The sequence below is a fragment of the Acomys russatus genome, chromosome 19 (assembly GCF_903995435.1).
Source record: "Acomys russatus chromosome 19, mAcoRus1.1, whole genome shotgun sequence".
Lineage (NCBI taxonomy): Eukaryota > Metazoa > Chordata > Mammalia > Rodentia > Muridae > Acomys > Acomys russatus.
This window is the reverse complement of record NC_067155.1, coordinates 27,871,092-27,893,931: the sequence shown is the minus strand read 5'-3', so window position 1 is coordinate 27,893,931 and position 22,840 is coordinate 27,871,092. Positions and strand designations below refer to the sequence as shown.

The 22,840-nt window shown below is 49.3% G+C and overlaps 2 protein-coding genes across 2 annotated transcripts in view; both read right to left on the bottom strand.

Moving 5' to 3' along the window:
- The window catches only part of Cdk8 (cyclin dependent kinase 8), a 571,315-nt gene that overhangs the window by 515,146 nt on the left and 33,329 nt on the right, over window positions 1-22,840 (bottom strand). The window lies entirely within an intron of this gene.
- Mtif3 (mitochondrial translational initiation factor 3) lies at window positions 18-4,930 on the bottom strand. Its single transcript, XM_051162902.1, has 3 exons — window positions 4,414-4,930; window positions 1,092-1,249; window positions 18-243 (listed from the first exon to the last, which is right to left on the bottom strand). The coding sequence occupies exons 1-3, from the start codon at window positions 4,862-4,864 to the stop codon at window positions 25-27; spliced, it is 828 nt and encodes a 275-aa protein (XP_051018859.1). The 5' UTR covers window positions 4,865-4,930; the 3' UTR covers window positions 18-24.

Here is a 22,840-nt window from a genome sequence, read left to right as displayed (position 1 = left end):
AAAAGCCAGGACTTTTTATTAAAATCACTGAGACAGACCATCTGACTCACTGCTGTTTCTGTCGTCTTTGCTCAAAGTGTCTCTTGTCTGGCTCTCTTGAGATTCTCTGAACGCCTTCTCTTCTTTCTTGCTCAGATGACGAAAAACACACATGGAGGCAGTCCCTCCTCTAATGGCTTTCGGCCTGCTGGAGAAGGTTGCTACTCCAGGCATAGTCTGCAGAATCTGGTTAAATATCTCATCCTACAAAGGACAACAGGGCAAGACTGAACTCAGTGTCTCCAATGCTGTGGGGAAACTGAGCAAGCACATGACAGCACCCTCGAGCTGCTGTGACAGGCTGCTCAGTTCCCACATCTTCCCTTGTGACTGACACCCACACGGGAACTCCGTGTGCTAAACCAACACTGTCACAGCACTAAGTGGCTACAGTTAGCCCACCCACACTTTCTCAAATCAAACACTGGGGTTGGGGCTTGGCAAAGTGCCTGCCTTCTGAGGGACAGAGGGAGGCAGACCCCACCTGGACACCCAGAATAGTGAAGCAGCTGAGCTGTGCCCTGCACATCTGAGGTGAGACACCCTGTGCCAGTGCTGCCTCGGGGGGGTGACGGAGTGAGCTAGGCTTAAAAGCCAAATGCCATGCAAACTCCAGGGGTTCTAGGCCAGTAACGTTCTCCAGAGAATCCTTTTACTACCTTTTCTATTTAAATGTCATCTCTCTAGCAGTCTTTAAAATAAGAGTAATTTATAGCTTTTATATTACAAAAGTTTTTAATATGTATGCCTGCACTTATGTTTGTGCACACGTGTACAGTGCCCGTAGGGTCCTCTGGAGCTGGAGTTTAGACTGTTTTGTGAGCTGCTGTGTGGGTGCTGGGAACTGAACCTGGGCACTCAGTGTTCTAACCACTGAACTATCTCTAGCCCCTAGAACAGTTCACATGGAAAACACACAGTAAACATGCACTTTGACACTAGGAAGCCGGTGCCATACTGGGTGGCAGAATTACTACTGTAGCCTGTGCAGTTGCTCTGCAGGTGTTCCCGCAGAGAACACCTGTTTTCCGCAGGTGCCCACGCCCACTTACCCGCTCGCTCCCTGGCTGCTCTGCATCTTTCCCCCTCTTTATTGTGACTTGGACATGGTATTTTCTCTCGATCCACTGCTGGATCTGTTTGCTCTTTGTCTCTAAGTCATGCTGCCCGATGTTTGAAGAGAGAATGAGTTCCTTCGTCACCGTTGGTCCTGGTTGGGAACAGTGAGGTTTAGTGCCGGGCCTGCCTGCTCACTACACTTTGACTTCACCTCCACCCCACGGTAAGACCTCAGGCCAGTCAGGCATGGCAGCCCTCATCTCACTGTCCGCTGCTTTAAATAGGGAGACTGGCATAAAGACTTTGAGGCTTTTTTGTTTTTTGTTTTTCAAGACAAGGTTTCTCTCTGTATCCCTGTCTGTCCTGGACTCAATTTGTAGACCAGGCTGGCCTCAAGCTCACAGCAATCGACCTGCCCCTGCCTCCCGAGTGCTGGGATTAAAGGGATGCACCACCACCTTAACGGTTTGTTTTCACTATGCTAAATAGTATTTAAAATCTGCTAAGGCTGCTCGATGGTTTTTAAACCATCTCAGAGGGGCAGGCTTGCAGAACAGACACTGGGGCTGCTGAGTCTGGCTTTTCCTTGGATTTGAGGACTCAGAATCACACGCGCACAGGCACGCTCACCTGCTGCAGCATCCCCCAGACCCTGTGTTAGTCAGAGGTAGACATCTCTGAGAAACAATGGGGCACGAATAGGCAACTCATGAGATGTGGCTCAGACGGTAGAAAACAAGCCACTGTGACAGTGTGACAGTATTGAGAGCACAGGAGCCTCAGCTGCTGCTGCAGCTGCCAGTCTGGCCCATTTAGGTTCATAGAACACAGCGCCCATGTGAGCCTTCCTAAGAATGAAGAACTGGGAATAGGCCCGAGGCCACGGGCATGGATTAACAAGTTAGACCATCCCTAGCAATTGTGTACATGGGCAGATCTCAAAACAGGGTTTCTCTGTGTAGCCTTGATTGGTCTGGACTCTTTGTAGACCAGGCTGGCCTCAAAATCACAGAGATCCGCCTGCCTCTGCCTCTCAAGTGCTGGGATTAAAGGTGTGTGCCACCACACCCAGCATGATGGGCCATTTTAAAAAACTTAATCTGTAACCCTGTCTCGAAAAAAAAAAAACAAAAAACAACAACAAAAAAAAACCTTAATCTGCATACTGCCTGAACACCTGCTGCATTAGTGCTGAGTCCATGAGAGCAAATAGGGATATCTCTTGGGAGAATGGAAGGGACTTCAACTTTTCTGTAATGTTTACATTCATTGATTTTGGATGATAGGTAACAACTGCCTATTTAGTACCTTTTCTCATAGGCTTTAAGTTTTAAAAGTTCTCAGCACCCCCTTGCTTCCCATCTGTGGCTCTGGGTCTCCATGAGAATGAAGTAAGACCCCAGCCATTAGCCCTTCACGCTCTCCAGGTTCTCGTTCTGCTTAGCATTTTCTGGCTGTGACGTGGTTTGACATCCTTAACTGCCTGGTTGGTTTCCTTTGAATGTCTTTTCTGTTCAGCATTCCTGCGGTGCTATAAAACATGGTTTCTTTCCTCACAGCACACAGGCTTGTCCAGTGGGGCCAGTCCCCCAACCCTTGTCACTGTGAAGCTCGTGGAGCAGCCTTGCCTCATGAGAGCCACAGAAAGCTGTTCCTGGTGGCTCCAAGTGCCTCCTGTGGCAGGCACCTGGGAAGGAGACTGGCCACTCCGAGTGGCTCCCATGGCAGAAGCCCGGGAAGGGGACTGGCCATGCACAGTGACAAGGGGTGCTCAAACAGAGGAACAACAGGAAGGAGGGCAGATCTGGTACATGCCTCTCCCAAGTGTCACTTCACCGCCCCACAAGGCTCACTCACCACTGCACCTGGAGCCAAGGCTCCAAGAAGGTGACGCCCCATCACCGTGGCCCACTTACCTTGTTTCTCCCCGCTGTAAAGTTTTAAAAGAAGAGACAATGGACACAGGACATCAAAAACGAAGAGAAAGGGAACGGAAGTGAGGGGTGAAGAACTGCCCTGACTTGACGGTGAGTGGTCAGTTCCTCACGCGCCAGTGACACCTCAGCAAACAGGAACTAAGAGCTGCTGGGTCATCTGGACACAGTGGTTCTCAGTCTTGTACAAGGAAGTGTTATGATGTAGTTGTTGTCTGGGAGGCTTCCTGCCTTCTTCTGCTCACCTCAGCTTAGTTCTGGAAGCTTCTAGCCTCTGTACAACCTAACCTAGGCCTAGATATTTTCAGCCTCTGAGACTTACTGCTTAATGAGCTCACCCTTACTTGTTCTTTCTGAGCTCTGGGCTGCCTGGTTCACCTCAGCTGTTCTGGCTCAAACTCTTCTCCCTGCTGACTGATTTAATCTGGCTTCTCTCTCGACCCAGAATTGCTCTGCGCGGCCTCAGACTAACTCCAGTAACCTGCTCTAATAGCTGGGCTCCGTCTCATTCTCTGGCTCATTCTGTCTTCAACCTCTCTATAAAACTATCCTGGTAAAACTGCCTCTTAAGTAGCTTCCCTTTCTCTTCTTGTGAGAGTTGGGCATATCTTAGTCTGTCAAATCTCTGATTTGTCACCTTTTCTGCCACTCAATTAGACATCACTTTCAAGCATGGGTGCTTCCTTCTACAAACTAACTTTGCCTTCATTGTTTGGGATTAAAGGCGTGTACCACCGTGCCTGGATCTAAGCTTTTCTCTCTTTTTTTCTTCTTTTGGTTTTTTGAGACAGGGTTTCTTTGTGTAGACTTGGCTGTCCTGGACTCACTTTGTACACCAGGCTGGCCTTGAACTCAGATTTGTTTGCCTCTGCCTCCTGGATTAAAGGTGCGTCTGTATTCCAGCCGGATCACACAGACCTAGGCCTCTGGATATGATCTCCTGCCAGAGCAGCCGTGTTCTGAATTAAACTTCCTCTACACAATCTTCCTAATGCTGTGACCCTTTAATACAGTCCTTTATATAATGGTGGCCCCCGACCATAAAATTATTTCGTTGCTACTTCTTCTCTCTCTCTTTTTTTAAAGGATTTATTTATTATTATGTATGCAGTGCTCTACCTGCATGCACACCTACAGGCCAGAAGAGGGCGTCAGATCACATTATAGATGGTTGTGAGCCACCTGTGGCTGCTAGGAATTGAACTCAGGACCTCTGGAAGGGCAGACAGTGCTCTAAACCACTGAGCCATCTCTCCAGCCCCTCGTTAACTGTAATTTTTCTACTGGTTTGAATCATAATGTAACTATCTGATATGCAACCCCTGTGAAAGGGTCATCTGACCCCACAAAGGATTCAAGGCATGAACAGCAAAGCACCTACCAGTTTTCGGTTTGGCCTTTTCCTGTTCACGGAGCCTTAGCCGCTCCTGGTGGATCTGCGCTCCGGTCATGAGCTGGTACTCGGGTGGCTCCGAGCTGGCGTTCCTCTGCACCAGCCTCAGGTCCTGCTTGTCCATGAGTCTGATGACATCGGCTCGGTGCATCATTCCCAGGTCGCTGCCCTTCTCATCCAGGACGCGGATGACTCGCTCACTAATCTTCCTCCCAGTGTTAGTGAAAGCATCCTTCCTTTTCTGTTTCCTCTCACCACGGGTGTCGCCAACAGTACTAAAACCCTTTGCAGAAATCAGGTACAGCAGCTTCGGGGTGGAGGTAGTCAGGCACGGCTGTGCCAGGTCTGGCTGCACAGTGGGTTTTCTTAAGCATCTGCCGACTAAGGTACTGTCCGCTTTTATGGCTTGGAACATCAGCCTCTTCAGAAGAAGGGCCATCCTGACAAAGCAGTGGGGACAGTTTATTACTGCTCCGTCATTGGTGCTGATGGTGGGCTAGTGTGGTAGAGTGTGGACCACCAGATCACCTGCAGGAAGGCAACACCAAGACATGGGCTCTCTCTCGGCTGGCACTGTCCCTAGCACGGCTGATGAGCAGACTGAACCGCGTGGCGTGGTACTTCCATCTCTACAAAAGCTAAGTTCATCTGGGGGTTCATTTATGACAATGTTGTAGAAATGCTGTTTCAGGCACTGCTGAGAGGGCCCAGAGGCTGAGAGTCCTCTGCTCTTCCAAAGGACCTGGGTTCGATTCCTAGTACCAACATGGTGTCGATAAGTCCAACAGCAATGCTAATTCCGGGGCATCCGACACCCTTCTCTGGCCTCTGAGGGGACTGCATGTATGTGGTGCACAGATATACATGTGGTTAAGTACTTGTAAAATACAGGAAATACAAAAAAAATTTTAAATTAAATTTAAAAATGCTTCTTGGGGCTGGAGGGATGGCTCAGAGGTTACTGGCTGCTCTTCCAGAGGTCCTGAGTTCAATTCCCAGCAACCACATGGTGGCTCACAACCATCTATAATGGGATCTGATCCCCTCTTCTGGCCTGCAGGTATACATGTAGGCAGAACACTGTATACATAATAATAAATAAATCTTTAAAAACTAAAAAATAAACAAATAAATAAATAAAGTAAAAAATGCTTCTTAGCTGGGCATGGTGGTACATGCCTTAATCCCAGCACTCAGGGAGGTACAGGCAAGAGGATCTCTGTGAGTTCGAGGCCAACCTAGTATACGAAGTGAGTCCAGGACAGCCAAGGCTACACAGAGAAACCCTCTCTACAAAACCAAAACCAAAATGCTTCTTTACCAAATTAAAAAGTGTTTCCCTCACTTCCCATTGCGATCTTTGTACACGCCTTTAATCCTAGCATTCCAGGAGGGAGGGCCAGGGGTGGAGGGATCTCTATGAGTTCCAGGCTAGCCTGGTCTATACAGTGAGACCCTGTCTCAGAAAAGAAAAATCACCAATTCCTAATTCTTACTTATGACTGAGAATTCCTTACAGGGGCCTGTGGATGTGGCTCAGTATCAGAGCATTTGCCTGGCATGTGGTTTATCCTCAGCACAGAGACACAACAGTCCTGGAAAACCTGTGTAGCAGACAGTGCAGCGAGCAGCGCTTGCTGTCCTCCAGCCACAATCACCTTTGACAGGCACAAGTGGACACCAGGCCATCAGCAAACACCGAGGTGCCCGCTTGTCCATGTTTCTCGTGATTACAGCCCAGTCCTGCCCGACTGTCCTGTATCAGCACAGCCCAGACTGCATGACCGTCCTGTATCAGCACAGCCCAGGCTGCCTGACCGTCCTGTATCAGCACAGCCCAGACTGCATGACCGTCCTGTATCAGCACAGCCCAGGCTGCCTGACCGTCCTGTATCAGATACCCTCATCTCCAGGGCATTTGGTGACTGTATCTCATTTACAGTTCGGCGGCGTGAAGGGCTCCCTCCAGCCAGCTGTATAACTTAAGCATTAAGGAAAATGGTGGTGGTAATCCCCTTCAAAACACTGAATATGCAAACATCTATTAGGGCACTAACTGGCAATATCACACCCAGCTATTGACAATTCAACAGAAAGATAGAGCATTTATTCTGCCCTTTTAGGAAAAACTGTGCCCATCTATGTTGATAAGGACAATCTCTTCTTCCAGGCATGGAGCTAATAATGGAAATAATAATAATAATAATAATAATAATAATAATAATAATAATAATAATAATAATATATCACCGTTTTGCCTCCAGTGAAAATGGCTCATTTAGGCAAAAACCAAACACCTTCTGGTGTAAGACCAATGCCAGGCGGTCACCGACACACTGCCTCCAGATTAAATACAGCACTCTGCTGAAGAGGAAGCTGGCTGTCAGCATCGTGACCAAGGGTCAGGGCAGCATTGCCACCAGTGAGGCAATGTGACACCCGAGGCATGTCTCCCGATGCAAGCCTGCTGCAAACACCAGTGCTTTCCACAACTCAGTATTGCCCTGAGGTAACCTGGCCCACCTCTCCAGCAAGCTTCTAGAACAAGGCTGGATCCAGAGAGGAGTGAACTGGAGGACACTTCAGGGAGGCGTTCTCACAGCCCCAAGAAGACGGGCCTGGTGAGGATGGACAGGGAACGGTAGGCTTTTAAATAGAAAGATTAAAAAAATTACAATATGGAACATGTTTGAGAAAATCCTCTGAGGAGACTCACTGGGGAAACAGGAATTCGGAATAGGTATTCGGAACTAGCACAGGTACCGCCGTCAGTGTTCTCAGTGTGGAAATAAGACTGTCAGGAAGCAAACTCTGACACCTGCCATGCTGCAAGGGCTCAGCAGGAAACAGAAGTTAGACAACGTGATGATGGCAGCATTTCCCAAATCTGGCTCCGTGGGTGTCAGTTCTTCACCTCGCCAGCCTTTGTTAAAATTATCTTTGTAACTAAAGTGTAAAGAAAACACACAAGAACTGTTGGCCAAGAAGCAGCAGCAGCTCGGTGGTCATGTCAGCGCCACTGCTCCTGCCTGCGTGTCCACGGGTCCTCTTACTGAACGGACATGCTGGATGTCTGCATTGTCCAGGCCACGGAGTCATGGGGGAAGAGGGAGCCTCAGTAGAGAAATGGCTTCCCCTAGATCCCGCATGGGGCAGCTTCCTGTAGGAGGGGCCAACCCACTGTGGGCGGTGCCATTCCTGGGCCTGTGCTTCTGGATGCTCTAAGCAGCAGGCTGAGCAGCCATGGGGGACCAGCCAGTTGGCCAATGCTCCCCTGTGGTCCTGCCCAGACTTCCCTCACTGATGAACTATGATTTGGACCCGCAAGCCAAATAAATCCTTTCCTCTCCTAGCAGTCTTTGGTTTTTGGTAATGTTGTTTTCTCACAACAAAAGAAAGTAAACTGGGCCACTTGTGGTGGTGCACACTTGATAGGATTTGCTGAAGGAGGCGGAGGCAGGAGGAACATGAGTTCGAGGCCAGCCTGGGCTATATATTTAGCTGGGCGTGGTGGCACACGCCTGTAATCCCAGCACTTGGGAGGCAGAGGCAGGTGGATCTCTGTGAATCTGAGGCCAGCCTGGTCTACAAAGAGAGTCCAGGACAGCCAGGGCTACACAGAGAAACCCTGTCTTGAAAAACCAAAAAGAAAAAAGAAAAAACTGGGATGTGCATCTTAACACACACACATTTGTACATGCACGTATGTGTATATATATTATATATATGACTAGTTTTAAAACCCATGTGTAAATGAGCGACAAACAAGGCTTTTTACTAATGTAAAATTCTGAAGACTCTGCAACACTCCTGTACTTATTTCTCTGTTTAGCTTCCGTCACTCGAGAGCTGAGGGTCTCGCTGTCACAAACGGCGGTGACGTGCGTGTGAAGCACAGCTTGGGCTGCATGTTTGCGTCAGAACTCTGCTCATTCAGAAACAAGAGGCCTACGGCATCACCCGGGGATGCTCTCAGCACCCAGGCGTCCGCTCTGCTGCTCTCTGAAGTACCACTGAGCCGCAACATCCAGCTGAGTCTCCTCTGTTTCCTCTGCCAGAGGCAGGTGTGAGGCTGAGCAGACCAGCGGCACACAAAGATGCTGAACCTAAGACGATTTGGGGACATCTAGCCGGACCCCTTCTTCCTTCCAGGACAGCTGTCTTAGCCACAGTGTTGTAGAAGCCACGTCTCTCTCAGTTACCCCAAACGCGTGCATGAGATGTCTGTTTGGGAAGTGACGCTTGCTCAGACTTTACTGAGCTGTATGAAGGGTCTGCTGGAAGCCAGCAGCTGACGCCACCCACGGGCGCACGGGTGCCTCTGATGTACCACGAGCATCTTATAGAGTGTCACCTGAACTATGTCAAAGGGACGTGAGACACTGTGTCTATCTTCAGTCACTGTGTGTTGGGGTTGTATTGTCTATATGTTTTTAAAGATTTATTTTATTCTTTGTGTGTGTGTGTGTGTCTGTGTGTGTATCCACCTGTGTATGCGCACATGCAATGTAGAGGCCAGCAGAGGATGTTGGGCATGTTGAAACTAAGTTAGAGACAGTTGTGATCTGGCCCTTTGTGTGAGCTACACACACCCCTTAACCTCTGAGGCCTCCCTCCAGCCCCTGCTTGTGTTTGCCTGTGTGTCTCCTATTAGTAGCAGTAACTCCTAAGCGATAAGAACGACTCGGGAGGATTCTCCCAGGCCTCTCCCCAGCGCATCTGTACCTCCACTCTGAGCCAACCGCATCTCCAAGTTTTACCTCATCACTGTCTGCTGGAACAGTGCAAGTGGTCTCTGTCATAGGGCATCCCAGCGCGCTCCGTCACGGGGCTTTCCCCTTCTAAGGAATGCTCCTCTACGGGACTCTGCACTGCAGTCTGCAGAAGTCTAATTTACAGTCAACAAGCACCTGAGCTGCTCAGGTTTGAGAATCTATTACACAGGTTCTTAGGCTGAAAAGAGTGGCTGTGGGGCTGTGAACCCTGTGATGGATGCACTGTGTTCTGGTGCACTGTGCTTCATGGGGTAGAGACGATGGGTTTGCAAACACACAACTTAATGCGTCTTAGTATCCACTTTCTTTTTTTCTGAGACAGGTTTCTCTATGTAGCCCTGGCTGGTCCTGGAACTGGCTCTATAGACAAGACTGGCTTCGAATCAGAGATTCACCTGCTGGGATCGAAGGCACGTACCCCCACCGCCCTGCAGCACCCAGCTTCTTAAACTGGGGCAGTGTAATTAAATGTGGCGGCTGAGAGAAAACGGCATTGGAATGAGCAAGAACCAAAAAAATGAATTCACAAACGTGCATAACAGACTGCACCCTTGTAGCTTGCAGGTCCACGGCAGCCAACCACGATGAACTTGCCTGATCTCATCACACCCCACAACATGCTCGCGTCCAACCTGCTCTGCTGTCAGAGCCCAAAGAGCCAGCAAAAGCCAACCGAAACACCTCAGTTCAGATCCAAGTCTACGGGAGAAGAGGAACTGCAATGTTTTTACAGCTCACACAACTTTTAATACTTTCCTGCTGTCACTCTTCAGTAGGAACCAAATTAGTCTATCTCTGAGCTGTAATGTACTATGTTTCGTTTCTCAAATTGCTATTTGAGGGCTGGAGAGATGGTTCAGAGGTTAAGAGCAGTGGCTGTTCTCCCAAAGGTCCTGAGTTCAATTCCCAGCAACCACATGGTGGCTCACAACCATCTATGATGAGATCTGGTGCCCTTCTGGTGTGCAGGCGTACATGCAGGCTTAACGCCATATACATAAGAAATAAATATTTTAAAAAAATTGTTGCGCTGGGCGTGGTGGCTCACGCCTTTAATTCCAGCACTCGGGAGGCAGAGGCAGGTGGATCGCTGTGAGTTCGAGGCTTGCCTCACAGGGCGTGTCTCTAGGGGTCGGCAGCGGCCACGCCCACACCCCCACCCCACCAGCCGCAGAAACTGCGCGTGCGCACGAGCGCGGCGAAGCCGGCTGGGGTTGCATGGCGGGGGCTCTCGGGGAGCTTGACAGAAGCCTGGTGCCGCCGTCGCTGTCCGTCGAGGGCTCTCTACACAGGCCGTCCTCAGAGCACGTCCTCCCGCCTCAGCCCCGAGCCCTCACCTTAGCGCTTCCTGGTCCACGGTGGGCGAGCAGGAAGACCTGGCGGATCCGCACACGGGCTCCGCCAAAGAGCCGCGTCGGCTTCCGTAGCAGGCGGAACTTCCGGAGGCCTTAAAGGGAAGGCGCAGCAAGGTGCCCGGTTTCCGCTAGTGAAATAAAGTCCTCCGACGGGGGCGGGGGGGGGGTGGAGAGTGCAGGGGGCCTGAGGAAGGAACTGAGCAAATTTGCTACTCACCTGCCTTTCGCTGCTGTAAAGGTGAAGTGAACGTCAAAATGTGGAGGGACAGTCACTGCATCGCTCCCGCCAGTTACTTTAACATGAATTTAATAAAACATAAAGTGCCTTCTACAATGTTGGATACACGGGTCCCTGCGGATGAGCAGATCTGGCCAGCGCATGCTCTGGGCAGCAAGGTGCAAGCCTCCCCAGCTGCCTGCTGAGAAGGAGCGATGGATTCAGGTTCTAAGCGGCGTACAGGCAGCTTGATTGACAGCCTTGCCCTGAGCCAGGCGGGAGGGCAGTCGGAAACTGCTGAGTGGCCCCCCTGCTTTGGCGTTTAGTCCCTGCTTTTGTCTGTTCCTCAACAGGAATTCCTTAGTGGAGCCATCACTTGTGGAAGTACTTAACGTGGAAGAGAAACCATAGCTAGACCACTGAAACATTTGGCTTACTTAATTCTCCCCGGGTAACTTGATCAGGCTAACGATTGCTCTTGCGTTAGAATAACACCCCTTTATTGCAAATAAGCTAGGTCAGCCTTAGATGGCTTCTTCAGACCCGCAGCCCAGCCTTCCTTTCCTTGGCAGACCACGTCAGATCACAGCCTCTGGCACACAAGCCTTGCTAAATGACCAAACCCGAAGCGATTCTGTGTGATCCAAAGGCCAGGGCTGGGCTCCGCTTGTCGGCCATTTCCAAGTGAAATGAAGAACTAGAGATACGTTTGATTCTGCCAGAATTAGTCCCCGATGGGAAGACAGAGGCATAGTTGTGGGGATAAAGTGTGGCACTCACGCCCTGGATCGAGAGGTCCACAAGGGCTGTAAGTGCCCGCATTTGCAGTAACATTTACGTAAGCACCAGAGTTCTTACTTAGCTTACCAAGTTAATTAAATCCTCAAGACACCCCTATGAGGTATGCTGCTAACATTACCCATTGCATACACGAAGGGACTGTGAACGTGAAGAAGTTACATGACTTGTCCTGTCATCACACAATTAGCAGAATCAAGAATGTGAAAAGAAGGCTAGAGGGACAGCTCAGTGGTTAGGGACTGTTGCTCTTTCAGAGGTATTAGGTTCTGTTCCCAGTACCCACAACTGCCTGTAACTCCAGTTCCAAGGACCACAGTGCTTTCGTACTACCGGGGAGCCACTTGCATGCATGTGGTGTACATATAGACATGCAGGCACATATACATAAATAAAGATAACTTTTAAAATATACATAGATATACACACATATATATTGGTTTTTCAAGACAGCGTTTCTCTGTGTAGCCTTGGCTGTCCTGGACTCACTTTGTAGACCAGGCTGGCCTCGAACTCACAGCGATCCACCTGCCACTGCCTCCCGAGTGCTGGGATTTAAAAATAAAATTTTAAAGGGAGAAAAAAGTATTAAGAGGACTGGGGAAATAGTTCAGTGACAGATTGATTTTGTTTTAATTATTTCTTATTTAGGGTGTAGGGCCTACTACTTGCCAGACAAGTACTCTAACACTGAATTAAATCCTCAACCCCAGAGCCTAGCACGTGTGAGACTTGGATTCTATTCCCCAGGACTGAAAAACAAAAGAAAGAGAAAAAAGAAAGAGAAAAGGGGGAAATGACCCAAGCAGTCTGGTGCCACATCCCTCCATGGTGCTTGTGTCATTCCACCAAAGCAGTGACAGAAGAAGAGATGCTGAAGGAAACGGAAGCATTTAATACACAAACAAAGGGTTTACAGCTTGATAAGATTATGGTTTAGTCAGGTGTGATGGGCGCACGCCTTTCATCCCAGCACTTGGGGAGGCAAAGGCAGGAGGCTCTCTGTGAGTTTGAGGCCAGCTTGGTCTACAAAGCGAGTCTAAGACAGCCAAGGCTACACAGAAACCCTGGCTTGAAAAACAAACAAACAAAAACAAAACCCACACAAAAACAAACAAACGAAAAACAAAACAAAACATATAGACAATACAACCCCAACACACAGTGACTGAAGATAGACACAGTGTCTCACGTCCCTTTGACATAGTTCAGGTGACACTCTATAAGATGCTCGTGGTACATCAGAGGCACCCGTGCGCCCGTGGGTGGCGTCAGCTGCTGGCTTCCAGCAGACCCTTCATACAGCACTAAGTAAAGTCTGAGCAAGCGTCACTTCCCAAACAGACATCTCATGCACGCGTTTGGGGTAACTGAGAGAGACGTGGCTTCTACAACACTGTGGCTAAGACAGCTGTCCTGGAAGGAAGAAGGGGTCCGGCTAGATGTCCCCAAATCGTCTTAGGTTCAGCATCTTTGTGTGCCGCTGGTCTGCTCAGCCTCACACCTGCCTCTGGCAGAGGAAACAGAGGAGACTCAGCTGGATGTTGCGGCTCAGTGGTACTTCAGAGAGCAGCAGAGCGGACGCCTGGGTGCTGAGAGCATCCCCGGGTGATGCCGTAGGCCTCTTGTTTCTGAATGAGCAGAGTTCTGACGCAAACATGCAGCCCAAGCTGTGCTTCACACTCACGTCACCACCGTTTGTGACAGCGAGACCCTCAGCTCTCGAGTGACGGAAGCTAAACAGAGAAATAAGTACAGGAGTGTTGCAGAGTCTTCAGAATTTTACATTAGTAAAAAGCCTTGTTTGTCGTTCATTTACACATGGGTTTTTAAACTAATGATAACGCCTGAGGAACATTATCGTTTGATGGCTGGGCAGGAGCCCTTTGGACCCTCCCGTCTCTGCCTCCTCAGCACCAGGATTACAAGAGTGCACCATGACAGCCAGCTTTGTACATGGGTGCCAGGACTCGAACTCGGGTCCTCCTGCTCACCCAGCAGACACTGGGCTACGTCATCAGACTCAACTTCTGCCATTTAAAAAACTGGCAAAGCAGGTCATTCTCACTGCCCACATATCACGCCGTACAGAACGAAGAACACGGAAACTCACAAGACATTCCGTGATCTTTACTGGGGAGGCCGTGGGAAAACACAGCCAGGATACCGCCCAGCATTTACAGATCGCAGGTGACTCAGAGCCGCTTTCAAAGGCCCCATGAGACCTTTGGTTCCTCTCGACTTAAAGAAGATAGGTCTGCTAGTGAGTACATCCATGATGGAAGAGTTGGACTGCTGCTCTCCCGGAGGCAAAGAGAATTAGAGGCCCATTACCCTCCTTTGACGAGTTCCTGGAGTGTGGAGTTTTACATGCGTGCTGTTCAGAGAAGACTATCTGCTGTCCATTGGCATCATTGTTTAGCTCCCCCCAAAACTGCTAAGTCCCCCCGAAAAGATTTTAAAGGCTGCTTTGTTGGCAGCCCTATGCATCCTGTCAACATGGAAGTGAAAACTGCGTTTTTCTCCTTTCTTTTTCTTCTTCTTCCTCTTTGCAACAGTAAATCTGCCGATTTTACAGTCAGCTGAACAGCAATAGATTGGTTTGTGTAAAGTCTGCGCTCACAAAGGAAACGTGGACTTCAGTCGCTTGAATGCCCGAGTCTGCCACGTGATCCCCGATGGGTAGGGTCTGCTCTAGAAGGGGACAAGCAGACCACTGTCACCTGCTTCTGGGCCCAGGTGCTGACCTCTCGGGCAACAAGGGGCCTCCAGGCAGGGTGGCAGCAAGGCTGGGCCTTTGTGTGGTACAGAGAGCCGGGAGCCAGTTTTCTCCAGCGGCCTCAGGAACCAGAGAAAAGGGGGGGTGAAGGTCACCTCCAGGGTCACGGTGGGTTAAATTTAGTTAACATCAGAGGTTATAGCTTCTAACAAGGGCTTCAAGGAAACTTACTGGAAGGCACAATTTGTTCCTTCTTTGTCCATCATTTTCCCCCCCTGACTCTATTGAGAGTAACAGCTTAACAAAGTTTTTTTTCCACTTGCTGGGGGGTTTTATCCACTGGAGAATAAAGGGCCGTGTTCCTAAAAAGAGACGCAGGTGGAAGGCTCTATAAAACATCCATGATTTTCAAATCGCGAGCTTTAAAATAGGCTCCCTGCGTGGCTAAGTCAAAAATAACCTTGGTGGGATGTTGAAGGAAGGACCTCATTAGATGGTGGGGAGGGTGCTTCGCCGGCCGCAGATGCTCCATCTCCCAGGGGGAGTTTCTGCGCCTTTATCTTGCGATAGAATTTCTAGCCATTTAGAAATCCCCAAAGAAGGATGTTGTTCCATTCCTGCGGGGTCAAGTTCTCGAAACCTAGACCGTCCTCCTGGGTAGGACCTGCTCCGGGCATCTCCACAGAAGCCAAAAAGATGGCTATAGATTGCGAACAGACCCTCTGTTGTCTCTTATGATTTATTTTATTTAATATTATGTGTGTGTGTGTGTGTGTGTGTGTGTGTGTGTGTGTGTGTGTGTGTGAGTCTATTGTCTGAATGTACACGTGTGGCCTGTGTGCATGCCTGGTACCTGTGAAGGCCAAAAGAGGATTTCATGTCCCTCAGCCCTGGAGTGACCGGTGGATGTGAGCCACCGTGGGGGTGCTAGGACACGAACCCATGCCCTCTTCAAGAGCAGCCAGGGCTCTTAGTGGCCATGCCATCTCTCCAGCTCTTTTCCTAGCGTTTAGCTATTCCACAGCTTACGTTGAAGGATGGGCTTCTGAGGAAATCCTTTCAGAGGAGAGTCAGTACACACTCAGCTTGGAAGAGAAATGTTGGGGTCATCCTGCCCAGGCCTCGGCACATCTCTCTCTAATCAGGAGGGAGGCTTGCCTGGGTGAGCTTTGTATGTTCAGTTCATGGATATTTGGACACACCAGATTTCCTAAGCCATGCTTTCCACCCAGTGGTCAGCAAAGTAAGTGGTCGGCACATTTGTCTCAGGTGTGAGTAGAACGTGTTTAGTTATTACTTGGGATTTAAGATGTTTTGTGTAAAGAATCTTCTAGACACCTAAGCTTACCTCTTAAATGAATATTAAACTTTATACTTAGCATTTTTTATATACTTAGCATTTTTAAAGGCTTGCTATTTAACTGTGTGTGTACATGAATATGTGCGTGTGTCTGTATTTGTATGAATATATGTGTATGTATGTATGTTTGTGCATATGTGTATGGGTGAATATGTGTGTGTATATATGTGCATTTGTGTGTGTATATGTGTATGTGTGTGTTTAGGGATGGTTGTGAAGGTGCCTAAGGAGGACAGAGGTATTAGATCCCTCTAGAGATGGAATCACAGGTAATTGTGAGTCATCTGACGTAGGTGCTGGGACTCGAACTTGGGTCCTCTGAAAGAACACCAACTGCTCTTAGCAGATGAGCCATTTCTAAAGCCCCCCTCATCTCGTTGCTCTATCTGCCTCACTAGCTTTACTAGGTAGGCCCTCCTCCTAGGAATTTCTGCTCAAAGTCAAGTTCTGCCCTCCCCCCGCCCACCTCCGTCCCCCCCACGCCCCACCCCTGGTCTAACACAAACTCCTGCTCAGCTTACTCCAGATCACCCTGCTCGGTTCCTGCCGGGACAAGCCTGTTATAGCAACGTTCCGTGCCTGTCATGTCCTCTGAGCAACAACACAAAACAGAGATGCTCTGGGCTGCTCTTCCCAGGGAACAACCGGTTTCAAAGAGTGAGTCTATGAAGCACCCAGCAAGCGCAAGGAAAAGAGCAAGAGCAGGCTGTGGCTAGATGGCCTCACCTCACTCTGAAGCAACCGAGCCAGGGCTTGCCGAGCCGAGACCTCCTCCTGGCTTCTCACTGACAGATGTTCGGCCACAGCCTGGTGTTCTCTCTAGGGATGAGCGCCTATTTCCTGTTCCTGCCACAGGCATCTTATAGCATGGAGTCAAGGATAGTCACCCCTGGTAGAAACGGGCTGCCTTCCAGCTCTTCTTAAGGGCACCGAGCTTCGCCTATCATTAGCTGTTGGTTGTTTCCCATTCTCTGTAACGAGACCCGAAGCTCAGTCCGCCCCAGGAGCGGGAGTCTAGAGAGGACGCCAGATGGATATGCTTGAGTCTGACACGAGGTAGCCTTGATCTCAGAATCCACTCTCAGCAAATGTAGACAGCGAGTGGCAATTTCCCAGTGTAACCCACACGACCACGGTTCTCTACTGCAGAACTGAATTATGATTCCTGGTCATGTTTCTATTACCCCACTGCGTTCTGTAGTGACCAGTCAGTCCGTAAGTTTGCCTCCCCTGGCCTGGCTCAGTTCTCAACCTATGAAAGGGTGCTTTGGCCCTGAAAGTCCTGCCCGTGGCCCACAAGACCTGGGTAGAAGTTTGGTTTATGGGAAGCCAGTGCACAGACTGGCAGCTTGCCCACTTGAAGTGGGAGATCAGTTGAGCGCAGGTGGTTATCTGTGACAGAAATACCGACCGTCAGTCTGTCCTGCTCTTTGCCAGGCTTGAGCAGCGCATGCCTACCTCAGAACCACTCCTTACAGAAAGGTACCACTGTGCGCCCGTGGAGTGATGCATCGGGCATGCACAAATGACCAGCAGCCATAGCCCAGCAGAAAAGCAACACTCCCTCCCCAGCGGACACCAGTGGCTCCTCAGTAGGGGCGGTGCCTGTGAGCCCCTCTCCACCCCCTCCGCCCCCCCCCCCCAAGCTGTAATGGAATGCTGAGTGATGATCTTTTGGATTTTACTGTTGAGAGGTCTGCTCCAGCAGTGTGTCCAGCAACCCGGGGAGGAGATGTGGAGTGGGTGTTCTTAGTCTTTTTATAACACCTGAGACAAAACTCTGTGTAAGAAAAAAAGATCACCTCATAGCCACACGTTACACATTCTCCAAAAACAATCACCACAAAAACATATTCTTCAAAAACATTAAAGTCATCACACACAGCACTTGGGGAGGCAGAGGCAGGCAGATCGCTGCGAGTTTGAGGCCAGCCTGCTCTACAAAAGCAAGTCCAGGACAGCCAAGGCTACACAGAGAAACCCTGTCCCCAAAACAAAACAAAAAATCATGACACAAAGGAATCACAACACGATTTTCTTCTTTTGAAACCAATGCCTAAGTGAACATTTCCCAATGTCTGAAATTCACCTCAGGGCAGCGGTTCCTTGGCCATTGCTAACAAAGTGTAAGCAAGCCGACTCTGTTGTGCTGTTATCCCTAGTCTAGCTGAGGACAGTTTGTGTTCACAAGGAAACAAATCATTTATCTTGTGTTTTGAAACCTTCTTTTGCCAAACTGGCTGCTCGTCTATTTTCTTTTCTTTTCTTTTTTTCTTTTTTTTTTTGGTTTTTCGAGACAGGGTTTCTCTGTGTAGCCTTGGCCATCTTGGACTCGCTTTGTAGACCAGGTTGGCCTCGAACTCACAGCGATCCGCCTGCCTCTGCCTTCTGAGTGCTGGGATTAAAGGCGTGCGCCACCACGCCCGGCCTTATTTTCTATTCTTACACTCATGCTAGCGTGATGTGCTCCCTGTCATGGTGCACACGGAAACCTGCGATCACATCCCTGGATCACAAGACCCAGGAGCTCAGACCCAACCTAGGGCGGACAGGTGTTTTCTTTGATGATTAACCTGCCTCAGCCTAGTTTTCTTTCCAGGAGCCTGTGACGCATGAGGGCCCACCTTGCTGCCTTTCTAGCCTGTGCAGCCCCTAAACTCTACAAAGAGGGGTGCAGTCTACTCTTAGTTCTATCTTTGTTGTATTTTCCTGGTAAAACAACCCAAACCACCTCCTCCTCCTCCTCCTCCTCCTCCTCCTCCTTCTTCTTCTTCTTTTCGAGACAGGGTTTCTCTGTGTGGCCTTGGCTGTCCTGGACTCACTTTGTAGACCAGACTGGCCTCGAACTCACAGTGATCCACCTGCCTCTGCCTCCCAAGTGCTGGGATTAAAGGCGTGTGCCATTACCACCCGTCCAAAACACCTCCTTAATCTTTCTTATCAACTGCCCTAACTTCCTAAAATTATTTAAGTCAAATCAGGAATTTTGTAAAATCATTAATTCATTTAAATAGCATTATTCTATGAAAGCTTACTGTCGGGCTGGAGAGATGGCTCCATGGCTAAGAGCACTGGCTGCTCTTCCAGAGGTCCCGAGTTCAATTCCCAGCAACCACATGGTGGCTCACAACCATCTATAATGAGATTTAATGCCCTCTTCTGGCCTGCAGGGGTACATGCAAATAGAGCACTCATATACATAAAATAAATAAAATATTTTTTAAAAGTTCATCTTCATATAGATCTGCAGGAAAATTGCCTGGCAGAGTGGGCTGTCACCCAAGAAGCAATGACACCAGAGCATAGGCACTGAGGGTCTGTCTTCCCATGCGCATCCATGCCATGCTAGACACAGGAGGACTACACCAACAACAAACATGAGAAGGCACAGCAGCAGCAAGAAGCTGCCTCATAGTTGCACATGGAAGCTGACCACTGAGAACAGTTTGGCAAGACTGTAGCCCAGGATGGAGTGGCAGGGCTGAAGATGCAGGGGACCGCCTGGGCACCTGAGATGCAGGGGACCGCCTGGGCACCTGAGATGCAGGGGTCTGCCTGGGCACCTAGGATGCAGGGGACCGCCTGGGCACCTGGGATGCAGAGGACCGCCTGGGCACCTGGGATGCGGGGGAGCACCTGGGCACCTGGGATGCAGGGGACCGCCTGGGCACCTGGGATGCGGGGGAGCACCTGGGCACCTGGGATTCAGGGGACCGCCTGGGCACCTGGGATGCAGGGGACCGCCTCCGCATCGCGCTGCTCTTCCTATGCCACTGCACTCTACACGCGGGTAGAACTTTAGGTCAGCACGAGGCAGGTGGGTTTTGGAGTTTTTCCCGTTGCTTTTCTTAGCCACAGGGGCTCCTACCTCTGTCTGCCAAGCCCCACAGTGCTTCACGTTCTCAAGGGAGTTTTGACGGGGCGGGCTTACTGGGTACCTCATCTTCCACGAGCAAGCAAGGATCCGGGGACTTTTCTTTGGTTAGGAGACAGGAAGACATGAACTTTGGGGTTCCGGGGACTTTTCTTTTGTTAGGAGGCAGGAGACATGAACTTTGGGGCGGAGACCAGGCCAATCATAAGAGAATTCCCATGTGGTAGTCGCAGCCCGGTGTTTGCTGTGCTTTCAACAGGGTTTATTTATACATTTTGGTCTCCTTTTTAAGTGTTCCTCCTCTCTTGGCGACACTCTGGCTTTGCTGAAGTAGCATTTAAAAAAGGAAAACTGTAATTATCGACTGCATACCCATCTGCGGAGTCAGGACGAATGCAGAACAAAAGCCCCCCTCCCGCGTTCCACCCCCCACTGCTTCGCGGGGATCCGCACTCCTCTCAAGCTTTGCTTTGCTTTGCAGGCTCCTTGACAAAGATGGGCTTGCCCGCCTTTGCAGGGCCATGTTCTGACTTTCGCACTGCGCAGTGCTAGGCCCAGGAGGGAAGAGAGCAGGTGTCAGCTGAGATGCTTGACCTAAAGACAAATTTTTTTTTCTGGAGCTGTTGAGTTCTCTGCTTCTCTCCCCATTTCTGCCTGGGAAGAAAGGCTAAGGTGCAGAATCATAAGTCCAAAGGCTTGCTACTTCCTTATTTCTATTTATTTATTAAATTTATTTCATGGCTATTTTAATATTATTAATATTATTATATATGTAATATAATATATTAATATTATTATTTTGAGAGAGAGTTTCTTTGTGTAACAAGCCCTGGCTGTCCTGGAACTCACTCTGTAGACCAGGCTGGCCTCAAACTCACAGCGATCCACCTGTCTCTGCCTCCCAAGTGCTGGGATTAAAGGCATGTGCCACCACGCTTGGCCTGAGTGTTGTTTTAAATGAAAATTCCAAATGTTCTACATTACCAATAAAGACTCGGGAGCCAGATGCTGGGGTGAAAACCTGCTAGCTTAGAGAGGCAGAAGAAGCACCCAGCTGACCTTCCTACTTAGCTCTCGTCCTGATGGAAAGGGCCCAAAAGGCTCACTAGCTCAGCTGACAGCCCAGGAGGAAAAGACCAAAAAAGCCAAAGCCAAAGGCTTGCTAGCTCAAAGCCAAAGGCCAAGGAGCTAAGGGCTAAAGAGCTTATTAAAGCTCCTTCTACTTCTACACAGTCTTTTCTCTTTTTTTTTCTTTTTTTTAAAGATGTATTTATTATGTATACAATGTTTTGCCTGTATATACAGCTGCACTCCAGAAGAGTGCACCAGATCTCATAGATGTTTGTATGGTTTTTTTTTTTTTTTTTTTTTTGTTTTTGTTTGTGTGTGTGTGTGTGTGTGTGTGTGTGTGTGTGTGTCTTTTTGAGACAAGGTTCCTCTGTGTAGCCTTGGCTGTCCTGGACTCGCTTTGTAGACCAGGCTGGCCTCGAACTCACAGAGATCCACCTGCCTCTGCCTCCCGAGTGCTGGGATTAAAGGCATGCACCGCCACGCCCGGCTCATAGATGTTTGTGAATCACCATACCCTTGCTGGGAATTGAACTCAGGACCTTTGGAAGAATAGCCCGTGCTCTTAACCTCTGAGCCATCTCTCCAGCCCTACACAGTCTTAAATACCCTTCAACTCACAGTCCCCTCCTGCTCTTTAATCCCTATAAGCTGGCTTCTTGCTCCACCTCTTGACCTAGGGTTAACTTTATTAAATCCTGTGTACAGAAAACTCTTAGATTAAAGGTGTATGCTAGGGCTGGCTGAACCACACCTTAATCACCTGTTTACAATAAACAGACAGTTCTTGGATTAAAAGTGTGTGTTAGGGCTCAGCCACAACAAACAAGAAACAGGTTTTTAGAGTTCACAATCTCAAGAGGATCAAATATCTCCAACAGCAGAGTCTGTCTTTTTTTCCTGGCTGGAATTTATATTCTCTTTGAACAATCACATCCATTCATTAGTATGTGGAAGAAATTAAAGACTTTTTTTGTTTTTCTTTTTTTTTTTTTTTTTTTTTTTTTTTTTTTTTTTTTTTTTTTTTTTTGGTTTTTCGAGACAGGGTTTCTCTGTGTAGCCTTGGTCATCCTGGACTCACTTTGTAGACCAGGCTGGCCTCGAACTCACAGCGATCCACCTGCCTCTGCCTCCCGAGTGCTGGGATTAAAGGCGTGCGCCACCACGCCCGGCCTTTTTTTGTTTTTCAAGGCAGGATTTCTCTGTGTAGCCCTGGCTGTCCTGGAACTCACTCTGTGTACAGACCAGGCTGGCCTCGAACTCACAGAGATCTGCCTGCCTCTGACTCCCGTAGTGCTGGGATTACAGATGTGTGCCACCACCTCCTAGCTAAGACATTTTAAAAGATTTTACTGTGTGTGTGTGTGTGTGTGCGTGCACAGACACAGACAGACAGACAGACACACACATACACGCTTTGTGTCCTCTTGGAGCTGGAGTTACAGGTAGGTGGTTGTGAGCCACCTAACCTGGCTGGTAGGGGTCAAATGAAGAGCAGAAGGTGCTTCTAATTGCCGAAGCATCTCTGCAGCCACCAAGGACATGTTTGCAGTGATAAGAACGCACAACGTCCTTCATCATCCTCCCCACGTGTTCAGTTACCTGTCTGCATCTCTGTCAGAGACCTCTGTTCTCAGTGACTCATTTTTCACTGAAATCGCAGCTTAGCTTTTCACATTCCTTTCGCATCCACAATTTCATGGTTTATGCATTAAGGTCACAAATCCCTTCACAACCGAGAGACACTCTGAAAATGCGTCACCAGGCACTCTGTCATTGCACCAACATTCCGGAACAGGCTCACGCAAACAGCCGGCTACACACCTGAGCTCCGCCCTGGTTGCCTGCAGGAAGCCCTGGACAGAGGAATTCTGCTCAGCGCATGCTGTGTTTAAGCAACCCAGGCAACTGTCCTAGCAGGCGTGGCTGGCAAGAACAGGTTTTAGATAACCAACTTTGGGTCAGAGGGTACCCCAACAGTTGAGAACAGAAGGTGAGGGTTATGCAGGCAGGAGTCACTGCCTGCAGACATCCGGTGCACACTCCGAAGAGGCTATGGAGACAAGAAGATGCCACAAGCGCTGGCCAGGGTAAAGAGAGTAAAAAGCCGGCTTGTTCGAGCTGGGCATGGTGGCGCATGCCTTTAATCCCAGCACTCGGGAGGCAGAGGCAGGCGGATCGCTGTGAGTTCGAGGCCAGCCTGGTCTACAAAGTGAGTCCAGGACGGCCAAGGCTACACAGAGAAACCC

Coding starts and splice junctions, on each gene's coding strand:
- Mtif3 (XM_051162902.1), bottom strand. CDS start 4,864: ATGGCCCTTCTTCTGAAGAGGCTGATGTTCCAAGCCATAAAAGCGGAC. Junction 1,250..4,413: donor AAAGGCCAAACCGAAAACTG/GTAGGTGCTTTG, acceptor GTTCCCAACCAG/GACCAACGGTGACGAAGGAA. Junction 244..1,091: donor AGCAGCCAGGGAGCGAGCGG/GTAAGTGGGCGT, acceptor TGTCCTTTGTAG/GATGAGATATTTAACCAGAT.